Below are 15,138 nucleotides of genomic sequence, written 5' to 3'. Positions count from 1 at the left end.
AGCCGAGATCTCACCACTGCACTCCAGCTGGGCAACAGAGTGAGGTTCTGTCTCCAAAACAAAACCATAAAATGATACTATTTTACAACCGTCAAATTGGTAAAAGAAAAAAAACTTGTCTTTGTCAACAGCCATCCAAGAGCCTGTAAGGATATGGACTAAAGCGAACCCTCATCCAGAACTAGTTGGACTGTAAATTAGTTCAACCGCTTGGGAAAACAACTGGACATTATCAAATGAAGTCAAAGGTGCAGATCCTTCACTGAATGTACACACTGGAGAAACTGCATGTGATGGAGGAGTCACTCCCCAGGTTGCTCAGAGAGCACTGTTTGTAACAGCAAAAAGTCGGTTATGAACCCAAATGTTCATAACAGAAGAATGGATACATTGGATATATTCACATAATAAAATACTATACAGCTGTGAAAATCAATGAAGTTATGTCTATCAACCTGGTGATGTCACATATACAAAGTACCACACAAATCAGGATGAATACATACACTGTGATTTCACTTACAACATCAAAAAGAAGCTAAACTGGATAGCAGGCCAGGCGCGGTGGCTCACGCCTGTAATCCCAACACTTTGGGAGGCCGAGGTGGGCAGACAGCTTGAGGCCAGGAGTTCAAGACCAGCCTGGCCAACATGGTGAAATACTATCTCTAGAAAAAATTTTAAAATTAGCTGGGCTTGGTGGTGTGCACCTGTAGTCCCAGGCGTTTGGAGGCTGAGTGAGGTAGGAGGATGACTTGAGCCCAGCAGGTCAAGGCTGCAGTGAGCCGTGACTCAGTCACTACACTCCAGCCTGGGCAACAGAGCGAAATCTCTGTCTCAAAAAAAAACAAAAACAAAAAAACCTCAACTTGATAGTGTATTGTTTGGGAATACATTCCTATGTGGTGAAACTATAAAGAGAAGCAAGGCAGCCTGCTTGTGGTGGCTCACACCTGTAATCCCAACACTTTGGGAGGCAGAGGTGGGAGGATTGCTTGAGGCCAGGAGTTCAAGACCAACCTGGGCAACAGAGCAAGACTCCTTGTCTACAAAAAAATTTTAAACATTAGCTGGGTGTGGTGGTGCACACCTGTAGTCCCAGCTACTCAGGAAGCTGAGGTGGAAGGACCTCTTGAGGCCAAGACTTAGAGGTTACGGTGAGCCATGATCACTTCACTGCACTCCAGCCTGGGCAACAGAGTGAGACCCTGTCTGTTAAAAAAAAAAAAAAAAAGAGGCTGGGTGCGGTGGCTCACGCCTGTAATCCCAGCACTTTGGAGGCCAAGGCAGGCAGATCACGAGGTTGGGAGATGGAGACCATCCTGGCTAACACAGTGAAACCCTGTCTCTACTAAAAATAGAAAAAAAAAAAAAAATAGCTGGGCATGGTGGCGGGTGCCTGTAGTCCCAGCTACTCGGGAGGCTGAGGCAGGAGAATGGCGTGAACCCAGGAGGTGGAGCTTGCAGTGAGCAGAGATCATGACACTGCACTCCAGCCTGGGCAACAGAGCAAGACTCCATCTCAAAGAAAAAAAAGAGAGAGAAGTGAAGCACTGGTTAAGAGAAAACCCTTAGAGTGGTTACCTGTTTCCATGCTCTGAAGTTTGGTTGAAGTCACAGTGATCACTGCCATTCTGTATACCTTCCAACATACACAAATTTGGAAATCTGAACTATTTCATAACAGAAATGCCACCTAGCTTAGCTAAAAGGAATTATAGGAAATATACTTCTCTATAGACTCATGTGCATGCTCAATTAATTAGTCACATATTATATATCATGTAGGTGTTTAAAGAGCAATGTAAATAAAACATGGTCCCTGCCCCTCAAGAATGTGCCATCTAGCAGACTGAGAGGCTTGCCCATCTGTGGCACAATGTATCCTGACAGTCACAGCTGGCCTCCTCTGTGCAGGCATGAGGTATTCATTAGATTAGCTAGCATGAAGGCTCTGCCGTATTAAGGAAGTGTAATGGGGTGTGGCTTATAAGTGGGGGTGTCCGAGGAGTGGGCCTGACCAATTGGTAAACTGGATGATTAGTTTGAAATGGCAGGATTTCAAATACATGCTTCACCCATTGTGTAGTTTTGCTGAAATCAGTCCTGAATCTTAGGGGTTCTGTGGCAAGTAAAAGGCAGATATCATATCCTCGTTTTGCCACTGGAAGAATTGAGACATTTTCTGGCTTACTCTGGTCAGAAATCTTGGTGCATGGAAATATCCCAGAGGAACCCCGGTGGGTTTATACTTCGTTCTGTGTGTCCTGGTGTTTAACAAGCTGAGCGTGCTCAACCTCGGGAAGTGTAGGTCTCCTTGGGTGGCACTGGCTTCCAGGCCTGCAGGGAGCATCATTTTGGAGCCCATGCCAGTATTTTATGGGTAAATTTTTCATCCAGCATCCTACTCCCACCTCCCCCAAACCCTCTTGATTCTGAGCAGCCATGGGCCAGGCCTTTGCACCTAACAGGTAACATTTTGATAGGTGTATTGCTGGACGGCTCAAGAGCACATGGATCTTTAAAAGGAAGCAAATCAGGGTAGCTGAGAAAAAAACACCAATTCCAGTGCTCAGTGGGAATTTATAGAATTCCTACTAAGGCATCTGCTCTATGGACTATTTTATCAGTCTGACTAACGGAAGGACCAAATACATCCTCACAGTTACTTGACATGATCTCTGCCCTTACTTGTTATTATTCTATTTTTATGGTTATTTTTATTAACAAGAAAACTATTGTTTCTAGTGAACTTAAGATGGCTAAATATCAAACCTAACAATTTAGGATGTTTTCCCAGAGTCTTCCAATCATTCCTCCAAAAAATGAGGGAGCATTTGATTCCTAACTTCCTCTTCTCCCTTCCCACGACAAGCCATAGAATTATAAGCACAGGCATAAATATCTTCCAGCTGATTAAATGGTGTCCTGCCAAAAGAAGATTTGTTTTGAGTGTAATTTTTTGGATGCTCTTCTAAAGGAGAATGATCTTTCTTTAGAGGCCTCCATGGAAACGCAGTATGACATTTTCCATTCTTTTAGAAAAGGGGAACAAAAGAACTATCTTCCTGTTGAAATCAAGAAATCGAGGGTCGGAGGATCCTAAGCTGTCCAGAACCCTATGACTGAGTCAGCTGATAATTCCTGTAAGAACTTGGCGTTTTCGAAGCCGCCGGACCGGATAAGTCCGGAGGTCCAAAGCAGCCGTCCAGATCAAGTCCTGCAGTGGAAGCACCTCCTCCCCTCCTCCCTCCAAATCAGGAAATGTGCTCAGAGCTAGGTTTGGGGATAATTTAAACAGACAGTCCTTGTTCCCTGCCCAGCACATTCCCGTCTGGTGGGAGCTGAAAGCCGCAGCAGGGAAGGGTCTGTCCCTCTGAGGGTCAGGAACATAACGGGGCTGCAGCGTTCGGTCCCTTTAGCTCTTCTGGGTGCCCTGCTTCTCCTGACCCTGGAACCCAACCCTGTGCTCCTGGAACTTACGTACCATTCCCTTCCTGTCAAATGTGAGCCTTCTGTGAAAAACAGTGCCTGGTTGAAGTTTCCCTGCGAAGCCTGCTTGTTTCAGACACTGAGATCTGCTAAGGGCCCAGATGGCAGGGTCTCTGACCAGCCTCCTGTCGTTGAAAAAGGCTGTCTTTTGTTGAGAGGATGCATTAAATCCTTCTCGGTGGGGTCAGCCCCAGTCCCTGCATAAATACCTCCTGTGGATTCGGTCTTGAAGGATGGGTGGATCCCAAAAGGAGGGCACCCTTCCTGAGCTCCAGAAGACGTTCCTCAGCTCTTTCCTGTACTATACGCAGCTCTGGCTGCATAGACGCCATTTATCCTTTCCACTACTGCAGGCCAGCAGGCCCTGTGAGAAACGAGTGATGAACACGACCGTGTTTCTGCAGCACGTGCCTACCTGTGACTCCCAGAAACAGTAGCATCCGTGTACCTGGAGAGCAGCAGCCCCAGGGGGCATCTTCCCACGGCCACACCTCCAGCCTGGCCTTCCCTAAACCCCCTTCCACGCAGCCACCAGAGCGGTGGGTTTGATCACTGAGAGGCTAAATCTCTGTCATGTGACTGAACGACCTACTGACCATCTGTCATTATTTTAGGGAAATATTTGTTAAAAGCATTTTTTTATAAAGACAGGTGACTTTCCTAAATGCTCATGTAAATGAAATAAAGAGTTTTTAAAAATTACCACTCACAACCATAAATATCCTTTTCTGTTGTGTGTGTGTACCCACACATACGTATACAGATACACACAAGACATACACAATAAAACTGCAGTGTTATAAAGGTTCTCATAAATTGGAAATTGGCTTCTGTCCTCCACTCAGGCCCTGGCTAAAGCTCTTATCCTACTGGGAGGAGAGGAGACACAAAGGGGCTGGCGAGGTCAGGTGGCAAAAGGGAAGGCCCCACTGAGGCCCCGGGGTGGAGAGGCACAAGTGGGACTCCGCGTTCCCTCATCCTCCCGAACTCATGCCTTCAAACCCGGCTGTAAGATCCAAAATTGTCCCCATCACTATGCAAGCTGCTGCCAGTCTGATAAGCCAGACCAGCTGGGGGCTCCCAGATGGACCCTCAGACTCAGGCCTCAGGCTTGACGGGCTGCCTGCAGCCTTTGCGTTGACCGCTCGATAATGCAATCCTGCATCTTCTGTGATGGAAACTTTTAGTCCCACACTAGGATAGAAATATATACTATTTTTATTTTATTTCATTTATTTATTTTTGAGACAGAGCCTCACTCTGTCACCCAGGCTGGAGTGCAGTGGCACCATGTCGGCTCACTACAAGCTCTGCCTCCCAGGCTCAAGTGATTCTCCTGCCTCAGCCTCCCGAGTAGCTGGGATTACAGGCACGCGCCACCACGCCTGGCTAATTTTTGTATTTTTAGTAGAGACAGGGTTTCACCATGTTGGCCAGGCTGGTCTCAAACTCCTGACCTCAAATGATCCACCAGCCTCAGCCTCCCGAAGTGCTAGGATTACAGGCGTGAGCCACTGCGCCTGGCCTGAACTATGTTTTTTAAATAGTAAAATGAACAGCGGTGTACCTCCCACCTATCTTAAAAAATGAAGTATTCCCTCTGCCTTTAAACCTGGTCCCCTGCCGCCCAAGTACATTCCCTTTCCCTCCCTGTAAACACTCACTCTCCTGAGTTGTGTGGAAAGCAGCCCCTTGCTTTTCTTTATGGGAGTGCCACATATGTGCATGTTCCTAAACAGGTTATTGTTGAGTTACTTGTTTTTGACCTTTAGATAATGAAATTGTACTGCATATATGCCCCTGTGACATGCTTCTGCCACTCGATTTTACGTTTGTGATACATACTCACCATGCCAATAAGTGTAATAATAGTCGTTCATTTCTTTTCACTATTCTCTGATAAAAAATAATTATCCTTTCCACTGTTGAAGGACATCAATTTCCAGTCTGTGATTTCTCTAAAGTGCTGCCGTGAACATGGCTGTTCATGTCTCCTGGTGTCCATGTGTGCAAACATTTTCACACTTGGATGTGCATCAGTCACCTGAAGGGCTTGCTGAAACCCAGGTTGCTGGGCCCCAGCCCTAGAGTTTCTGGCTCAGGAAGTCTAGCGGCTGGAGAATTTGCATTTCTAACAAGTTCCCCCGTGATACTGACGCTGCTGGTCTAGGGACCACTGCCCTAAAGTACATCCCAGGAGCAGAGTTACGCGCTGTAGGGTGTGTATTTGTTCAAACCTTTTAGGTAATGCAAAATTATTTTCCAAAGTTGAACCAATTTGCAGTCTTGCCAGCAATGAAAATGAGTTCCTGTTGCTCAGAATCCTTGTCAACATTTGAATATTGTCTAACTTCAAAATGTGTGCCCATCTGGTATGTGTGAAATAGTGTCTCATGATTTTGATTTGCATTTTTCTAAATACTAATGAGGTTGAAATTTATCCTATGTGTTTTGCTCACTCCTCTTTCCTCTTCTATGACAGACCTGTTCCTATCTTTGTGTGTGTATGTGTAGTTTGCTATTAAGTTTTTAGTCTTTTCTTACTGATTCAAGGGAGGGATTGTAAAGTCTGTTCTGCACAATAATCCATATTGGTTGTCTAGGTGCAAATTTATTTTCCTAGTCTATAGCTTGTCTTTTCTCACTCTGTATTTTCTTTTCTTTTCTTTTTTTTTTGAGATGGACTCTTGCTCTGTCGCCCAGGCTGGAGTGCTGTGGCACGATCTTGGCCCACTGCAAGCTCCGCTTCCTGGGTTCACGCCATTCTCCTGCCTCAGCCTCCTGCGTAGCTTGGACTACAGTTGCCAACCACCACGCCTGGCTAATTTTTTTCTATTTTTTTTTAGTAAAGACGGTGTTTCACCATGTCAGCCAGGATGGTCTCACTCTCCTGACCTCATGATCCACCACCTCGGCCTCCCAAAGTGCTGGGATTACAGGCGTGAGCCGCTGCGCCTGGCCTCATTCTGTATTTTCTTTCTTTGTTAAACAGAAGTCCTTAATATTAATGGAGTCAAATGTATCCATCTTTTCCTTTGTGGTTCATATTCTTTGTGTTTCCTTTACGGTTCATAATTCCTTTGTATTTATTTAAGAAGACCTCCCTACTTTGGAATTTTAAAGCTACTTTCCTACATAATATTCTAAATGTTTTATGTATTTGTGTTTTACAGAACAGTATTTAGTCTACCAGAAATTGATTTTTGAGTAGGGAGTGATATTGGGATCCAATTTTATTTTTCCTCTTGGGATACAAGGATAACTTCTCATCCTTGTATGAGAGGTTTATTAACTATCTCGTCTTTTCCCACTGATCTGCCTTGCTGTCTCTATCAAAACTCAAGTTTCCTTATATGGACAGGTCTGCTTCTGAACTCTCTATCTGTTCTATTGGACTACTTTAAGTCAGTGCCACGCTCCTTTTTTTTTTTTAACTTCTGTTTTTTGAGACAGGGTCTACCTCTGTCACTGAGGCTGGAGTGCAGTGCAATCTCAGCTCACTGCAACCTCAGCCTCTCAAGTAGCTGAGATGGCAGGCACATGCCACCAAGCCTGGCTAATCTTTCCTTTTTTTTTTTAGACAGGTGTCACTCTGTCACCCCAGCTGGAGTGCAGTGGCACGATCACATCTCACTGAGCCTTGACCTCCTGGGCTCAGCCTCCCAAGTAGCTGGGACCATAAGCATGCATCACCACATCCAGCTAATTGTTATTTTTTGTAGAGACAGGGTTTTGCCATGTTACCTAGACTGGACTCAAACTCCAGGGCTCAAGAAATCCACCTGCTTCGGCTTCCCAAAGTGTTAGGGTTACAGACCTGAGCCACTGTACCCAGCCATTTTTACTATTTTCTTTTTATAGAGATGGGTTCTCACTATGTTGCCCAGGCTGGCCTTGAACTCCTGGGCTCAAGTGATTCTCCTACCTCAGCCTTCCAAAGTGCTGAGATTATAGGTGTGAGCCACCATGTGCAGCCTGAACTTTTGCTTTTAATTGACCATAAGAATTGTACATATTTATGGGGTACAGTGTAATGTTTTCATACAAGTATATATTGTGTACTAATCAAATCAGGGTAATGAGCATATCCATCACCTCAAACACTGTGCAGGAAGTCAGGGACCCTGAATGGAGGGACTGGCTGGAGCCGCAGTAGAGGAACATAAATTGTGAAGATTTCATGGACATTTATCAGTTCCCAAATAATACTTTTATAATTTCTTATGTTTGTCTTTACTTTAATCTCTTAATCCTGTTATCTTCATAAGCTGAGGATGTACGTCACCTCAGGACCACTGTGATAATTGTGTTAACTGTACAAATTGATTGTAAAATGTGTGTATGAACAATATGAAATCAGTGCACCTTGAAAAAGAACAGAATAACAGCGATTTTTAGGGAACAAGGGAAGACAACCATAAGGTCTGACTGCCTGCGGGGCTGGGCAAAAAGAGCCACATTTTTCTTTTTGCAGAGAGCCTATAAACAGATGTGCAAGTACGAGAGATATTGCTACATTATTTTCCTAGCAAGGAATATTAATACCCTGGGAAAGGAATGCACTGCAGGGAGGTTTATAAACAGCAGCTCTGGGAATGTCTGTCCTATGTGGTTGAGATGAGGACTGAGATATGCCCTGGTCTCCTGCAGTACCCTCAGGCTTACTAGGGTGGGGAAAAACTCCATCCTGGTACATTTGTGGTCAGACTGGTTCTCTGCTCTCGAACCCTGTTTTCTGTTAGTTAAGATGTTTATCAAGACAATACGTGCACTGCTGAACATAGACCTTTATCAGTAGTTCTGCTTTTGCCCTCTGCCTTGTGATCTTTGTTAGACCCGTATTAGTAGTTCTGCTTTTTGCCCTTGGAAGCATGTGATCTTTGTATCTACTCCCTGTTCTTACACCCCCTCCCCTTTTGAAACCCTTAATAAAAACTTGCTGGTCTGAGACTCAGGTGGGCATCTCGGTCCTACTGATATGTGATGTCACCCCTGGTGGCCCAGCTGTAAAATTCCTCTCTCTGTACTGTCTCTCTTTATTTCTCAGCTGGCCGACACTTACAGAAAATAGAAAGAACCTATGTTGAAATATTGGGGACAGGTTACCCCAATAAAACACTTGTCATTTCTTTGTGGTAAGAATATTCAAAATCCTCTCTTCTAGCTATTTTGAAATAAACAATCCAGTATTGTTAACTATAGTCACCCTACTGTGCAATAAAACAGCAGAACTTATTTCTTGTATTTAACTGTAACTTTGTACCCATTAACCGACTTCTTCCATTTCCCCCTGTCCCCTACCACCTCCCCAGCCTCTGGTAACTACTATTCTACTCTCCACTTCTATGATATCAACTTCTTCAGATACCTGATATGAGAGCATGTGGTATTCGTTCTTCTGTGCCTGGCTTATTCACTTAACATTATATCCTGTCTGTTCATCTATGTTGTCCCAAATCACAGGATTTCATTCTTTTTTTAAAATCACTGAATAGTATTCCATTGTGTATGTGCACCATGTTTTTTTTTTTTTTTTTTTTGAGACAGAGTCTGCCTCTGTCACCCAGGCATGGAGTGCTGTCGTGCAATCTCAGCTCACTGCAACCTCTGTCTCCTGGGTTCAAGGGATTCTCATACCTCAGCCTCCCGAGTAGCTGGGATAACAGGCATGTGCCAACATGCTGAGCTAATTTTTGTATTTTTAGTAGATGCGAGGTTTTACTATGTTGTCCAAGATGGTCTCGAACTTTTGACCTCAAGCAATCCACCCACCTTGGCCTCCAAAAGTGCTGGGATAATAGGTATGAGCCACCACGCCAGGCCACGCATCGCATTTTTTTTAACCCATTCATCTGCTGATGGACACTTTGGTTGATTCCACATCTTAGCTGTTGTGAACACTGCTGCAATAAACATGGGAGTGCAGATATCTCTTTAACATGCTGATTTCCTTTCCTTTGGTTAGACACCCTGTAGGGGGATTGTTGGATCATAGGGTAGTACCATACTCTTTTATAGTACAGCATTACTAAGTCTAACTATCTTATAGAGCAATATCCATGACCCTATTCTTCAAGAATTGCTTGGTTGTTCATGGCCTTTTGCACTTCTATCTACAATTCAGATTCAACTCTTTTAATTCCACCAAAAAACAAACACCAAAAAAAAAATATTTTGGTGATTTTGTTTGGAATTATATGTCACTGTCGGGAGAATGGACATCTTTAGGGTACCTTATCTTTCTGTACAAGAACAAGGGTATGTCACCAAAATAATATAACAATGGCAATACTGACATTCTCAACTTAATGTCTTTTAATTCTTTTTCAGTAAAGATTCATGATTTTCTCTCTGGAAACCTTGCATATCTTTTGCCAAATTTATCAGTAGCTCTCTACCATGTCTGATAGAGTTCAAATTTGAAAAACTAGAATTCATATTTGAAAACCTATCTCCTAATTGAAAATGTATCCCCTAAATCAGCTCTATGGCCATTTTGCCAAGTTCTGTCCTAAGAAGTGACCTAACATAGCTTTTGTCTTTTCTCTCCATCAGCACACACAGAAGAAAGGAAAAGTTAAGTGGGTAGCAGGGGAATGGGCCACTCATAATTTCTACTTAACACAGATTTTTTTTACCTGTGAGAAAAATGATCTGCTCTAAGAACATATACAATTTGGATATTTGCAGAGGTCTCAGATGGAATCTTCAGTGACAAGGCCACATCTATCCCAGCTCACTCAAGCATTTTTGGTTGCATTGTTTCTATTACAACCCAGGTGGATCCTTGCTGGGCTCCTGCCAGCAGCTTCCACACACCTGGAGTGGGTCAGCTTTTCCTGCACTTTTGCTTCTATGCCAACTCCTGGGAGCAGCTGTCTACCAGGACACAGCTGGGGAGCTGACAAACACACAAAAAAAGCATGTTTGGCTCCCCAGCCAGATGGCAAGGCCTGAAACCCCTGACCGTTTTGGAAAGGTTTGCTTTACTGATGGGATAACATTAACCCTGCTAGCACCTGTGTCGGGGAAGCCTTCTTACCATGTCCCTCGGTGGCAGGGAGGGAGCCCACACACTTTTTCAGGGTAGTTTGCTCGCCTGGACTAACCCCCAGCGGGAATTTCAGCCTCTTATTTGAGTCTCTAAGAGGACAGCCATTGCTTGCATTTTTTTCCCCAAAGTCACAACAGGAGTCAAGAAAATCAATGAAGAGTATTCGTAGGCTCCGGAGTCCCCCCGCTGTCAGTGGAAAGCCCTGTGCAGAGACAGTCACCTGCCACTGGGACAGGGCAGGATAGGGCATGTCCCCACCCAGGCTCAGTGGCAACAGAAGCCCTTGGGTGGGACTCAGCCACAGCCACAGAGAAGGCTGGGCCTCCCACCGTCACACTCCCTTCACTCCCAGAATAGTTGAGGATGTTTGGGAAATTCACACTCTAAAAATAATTCATTTTTTCATATAGGCAAGATAACAGCAGAGCGACAGTGCGTTACTAAGAATGCGGTTCCCTTGTTATGCAACATGGGCAAAAATAGTGTTTGGGGCCAAAATAGGGCTGAGAAAGAGGAATGTGAACAAACAGCATGGACAAGTCATTATTTACTCAAATCGTCCTGTGGCTGGGGGGCTTTGGAAGAGCTTTGATGGTGTCCCATCACTGATTACCCAGGTCGGACTGGCCTCTGTCCACAGCCAAGGCCACCTTTCTGAAGCAAAGTTTAATGGAAGCAAAGGTGTCTGTAGAGGAGGCTGTTTAAGGCAAGGCCTTGGCCCAGCAAACAGGCAGGCGGGGAGACTCCTGGATGAGTGAGGACGGGGACCGCCTCCTGGGACGCCATCCCATTTTGGGGCACATGCTGAAGAGGAGGGGCCATCCCAGAGCACAGGTCGCGCAGAGCTCCTGTCCTGGCGCTTGGGGGTGGGCTGGTGGCAGGGCCCCAACCCTGAGGGGCTGGGCCACGTCCCCACCCTCTCTGGATGCGGTCCCAAGTTGGGTGTCTTCCGGTTCAGCTGCATCCTTGGCTGCTAAGCTAAGGCCAAGAGCGCTCCCTGCAGGAGGAGGCACTGTTCACTTTGGAGGGATCTATCCATGACAGCCTGTCAGACCTCACAAGCTGCCAGGGGGAGAGTTCGGTCTCTGCCCATAGAGTTGGCAGAGAAGTTGTGCTTAGATGAAGTAGCTTGAGTTTGTGCTACAAGAACTAGCCGCCGGGCGCGGTGGCTCACGCCTGTAATCCCAGCACTTTGGGAGGCCGAGGCGGGCGGATCACAAGGTCAGGAGATCGAGACCACGGTGAAACCCCGTCTCTACTAAAAATACAAAAACTTAGCCGGGCGCGGTTGTGGGCGCCTGTAGTCCCAGCTACTCGGGAGGCTGAGGCAGGAGAATGGCGTGAACCCGGGAGGCGGAGCTTGCAGTGAGCCGAGATCGCGCCACTGCACTCCAGCCTGGGCGACAGAGCGAGACTCCGTCTCAAAAAAAAAAAAAAAAAAAAAAAAAAAAAGAACTAGCCAAGTCCCACTTTTGAGAACCAGAGAAATGCCAGCGGCAGAGTCCTTGGGCTTCCGGGAGCTAATATTCTCAAGCGTAGTCTCATGATGCCCGATGGTCGTATATTAGAGGCCAGAAGATTTAAACACAAAAGTGGGGCCCCTTTTCCCAGAGAGGCATCGAGGCATCATCCATCCATCCATCCATCCACCCACCCCTATCCGTTACAGTGTGCCCAGAAGGAGCTGTCAGTAGGGGCCAGGGCAGTAGACAGGGCCACCTGTTGGACTGAGGCAAACTGGCAGCTGCTTCATGACCTTCGCCCCTTCCACATCCTGCCCACCAATGCCTGGCAAGGAGCAGTGCAAGAAACCCAAACCGCAACTGGCTTGGGGCAGAAGTTTTAAGGGCACCCACCCTGCTAGCAAAGGAGTACTGACCTTCCCAGACTGCCCTCGAGGCAGCCCTTCTCTGTTCTTTCCCAGTAAGTATTTGCCTCTCTCTGAATGCATTTGCTCCTCTGCATAGACAGACACAACAGTCGCCTCTTAGTCCTCATCTTGTCATCCTAGTGGCATTTGACACAGCTGATCAATTCCTGCCCTCTTGAAGTATGTTTTCTCTTAGCTTCTAAGACATCACGTTTGGTTTTCCTTCTGCTTCAGTAACTATTTCTTCTTCATCTTTTCTGCCGGTCCTTGTCCTCCTCTTCCTCTGGCTCAATCCCCAGACCTCTTCTGCTTGGGTGACCTCATACTGTCCCTGGCTTAAGTATTATTTAAGTTTCCCAGTTTATTATATTATAAGCCCTAACCCTTTCCTTAAGCTCCAAACGTACACAGCCAACCACTTGGGTATTAGTTATCTATTGCTGCCGAATAAATTACCCCCAAATTTAGCAGTTTAAAATACACATCTTTTTTTTTTTTTTTTTTTTTGAGACGGAGTCTCGCTCTGTCACCCAGGCTGGAGTGCAGTGGCCGGATCTCAGCTCACTGCAAGCTCCGCCTCCCGGGTTCACGCCATTCTCCTGCCTCAGCCTCCGGAGTAGCTGGGACTACAGGCGCCCGCCACCTCGCCCGGCTAGTTTTTTGTATTTTTTAGTAGAGACGGGGTTTCACCGGGTTAGCCAGGATGGTCTCGATCTCCTGACCTTGTGATCCGCCCGTCTCGGCCTCCCAAAGTGCTGGGATTACAGGCTTGAGCCACCGCGCCCGGCCTAAAATACACATCTTACACAGTTTCTGAGAGTTAGTCATCTGGGAGTGGCTTAGCTGGTAGTCCAGGCCCAAGGTCCCTCCTGAGGCTGCAGTTACCTGCAGGCCGGGAGGATCCACTTCCAAGTTCACTCACGTGGCTGTTGGCAGGGACCTTCCATTCCGCACCATGTGGGCCTCTCTTTAGGAACCAAAATAGAAGTTGCAATGGCTCCTATAACCTAACCTTGGGAGTGACATTCCAACACTTCCTCCATGTTCTGTTGGTCAGAGACTAACCCTGGTACAATGGGTGTGGGCTTGGGGGGCTACACAGGGTGTGAGTTGGAGGCAGGAGGCTGGCCACCACAGCCATCTAATAAACTTCTCAAAATTAACATGCCCTAAGCTCGAGCTCAGCACTCGCAGCAGCCCCACAACTTGCTCTTCCCTGTCTTCCCCATTGTAGTAAATGACAGCATCATTCACTCAGGTCCCAAACCTTCAAGTCATCCTTCACTCTCAGACCCTCGCTGAATCCATTGGTAAATTCTGCGCATTCCGCCTTCAAGATCTGTATCATCTCTGATCCCTTTTATGCTCCATGGCTACCACACCAGTCCAGAGTGCTCTCACCTCCCCTCTTCCCACTAGTTTCACTACTTCCACCCCAGCCTCTGCAGTGTATTCACCACACAGTGGCCAAAGGGATTTTTTTTTCCTTCTTTTTCTTTTTTTGAGACAAAGAGTCTCGCTCTGTCGCCCAGGCTGGAGAGCAGCGGCACGATCTCGGCTCACTGCAACCTCCGCCTCCCGGGTTCAAGCAATTCTCCTGCCTCAGCCTCTAGAGTAGCTGGGACTACAGGTGGGCGTCACCACGCCTAGCTAATTTTTAAATTTTTAGTAGAGATGGGGGTTTCACCATGTTGACCAGGATGGTCTCAATCTCCTGACAGATGATCCGCCCACCTCAGCCTCCCAAAGTGCTGGGATTATAGGCACGAGCCACTGCACCCGGCCCCAAAGAGATTTTTAAATGTCACATCATGACATTCCTTGATTCAAACTCTCCAATGACTTCCCTTCTTAGTCAAGAAAACAAATCTCAACTCGTAGGGCTGTACGCATCTGGCCCTTGCACGTCTACAACTCTCTTTCCTGCCCCTCTTCCCCTCACTCCCCTCCAGCCACACCGGCCTTCCTTCTGTGCTTCCCATGTGCCGGGTGCACCCCTGCCTCAGGCTTTTCATTGGCCAGTCCCTGTCTGCAATCTTCTCCTAGTCATCTATACACAGGACTGCCTCCTCACTTGTCTCTGCCCAAATGTCACCACCAAATGTCATAAGCCCTCCCTTATCACCTCCTAGAAGGCAGACTCCCTCCCTAGACCAGCTGCTGACACTTGGTGTCCCATACTGTGAGCTTCCTGAGCACCAGGTCTTCCACGTTCTAGTCACTGCTGTCTCCCTGATGCCTAGAACAGTACCTGGCTGGCGCATAGCAGGTACTGAATAAACATTTGCTGGACTAATGAATGAAATATAAACATAAATGCGTAGGGTTTTAAAATACTCCAACTTGAAGAAAAATCTGAATTATTCCAATGGTACAGGAATGTATGGGGGTGGGAGGGCCCCAGAGAGGCCATTTCACAAGCACGTGCACCTCTTAGGAGCACAGTCTCAGGCACACAGGATTAAAAAACACTATAATTGCCACCTTCCTTCTAAGGAGCAGACAGTTTCGCTCAAGATCTAGGACAGCTGTGTACTTTCTTAGCCTCTCCTCTCCTGCCAGTGTGGCCTTTCTAAAACCCACCATGTCACTCCCCTGCACAAAACCCTTCAGCGACTCACTACCGCCCCAAAGGCAAAGCCCTAACTAACTTATAGCTGCGGCTTCCCCCGAACTTCTTGGTCTTGCCTTAGTTCACCTCACCATCTTCATTTCTTGCCCC

General features: G+C 46.5%; 1 protein-coding gene across 3 annotated transcripts in view; it reads left to right on the top strand.

Moving 5' to 3' along the window:
• ZRANB3 (zinc finger RANBP2-type containing 3) overlaps positions 1-432 on the top strand; it is a 321,989-nt gene extending 321,557 nt beyond the window's left edge. For all 3 annotated transcript variants that reach the window (XM_077956903.1, XM_077956894.1, XM_077956902.1), the window contains one exon: positions 132-432. In XM_077956903.1, the coding sequence (XP_077813029.1) occupies positions 132-149 (18 nt within the window). In that variant the 3' untranslated portion in view covers positions 150-432. The remainder of the gene's footprint in view (positions 1-131) is intronic.
• The last annotated feature ends 14,706 nt before the right edge of the window (positions 433-15,138 follow it).

Source organism: Macaca mulatta, chromosome 12, assembly GCF_049350105.2.
Source record: "Macaca mulatta isolate MMU2019108-1 chromosome 12, T2T-MMU8v2.0, whole genome shotgun sequence".
Lineage (NCBI taxonomy): Eukaryota > Metazoa > Chordata > Mammalia > Primates > Cercopithecidae > Macaca > Macaca mulatta.
This window is presented reverse-complemented; position numbering and strand designations above follow the sequence as displayed.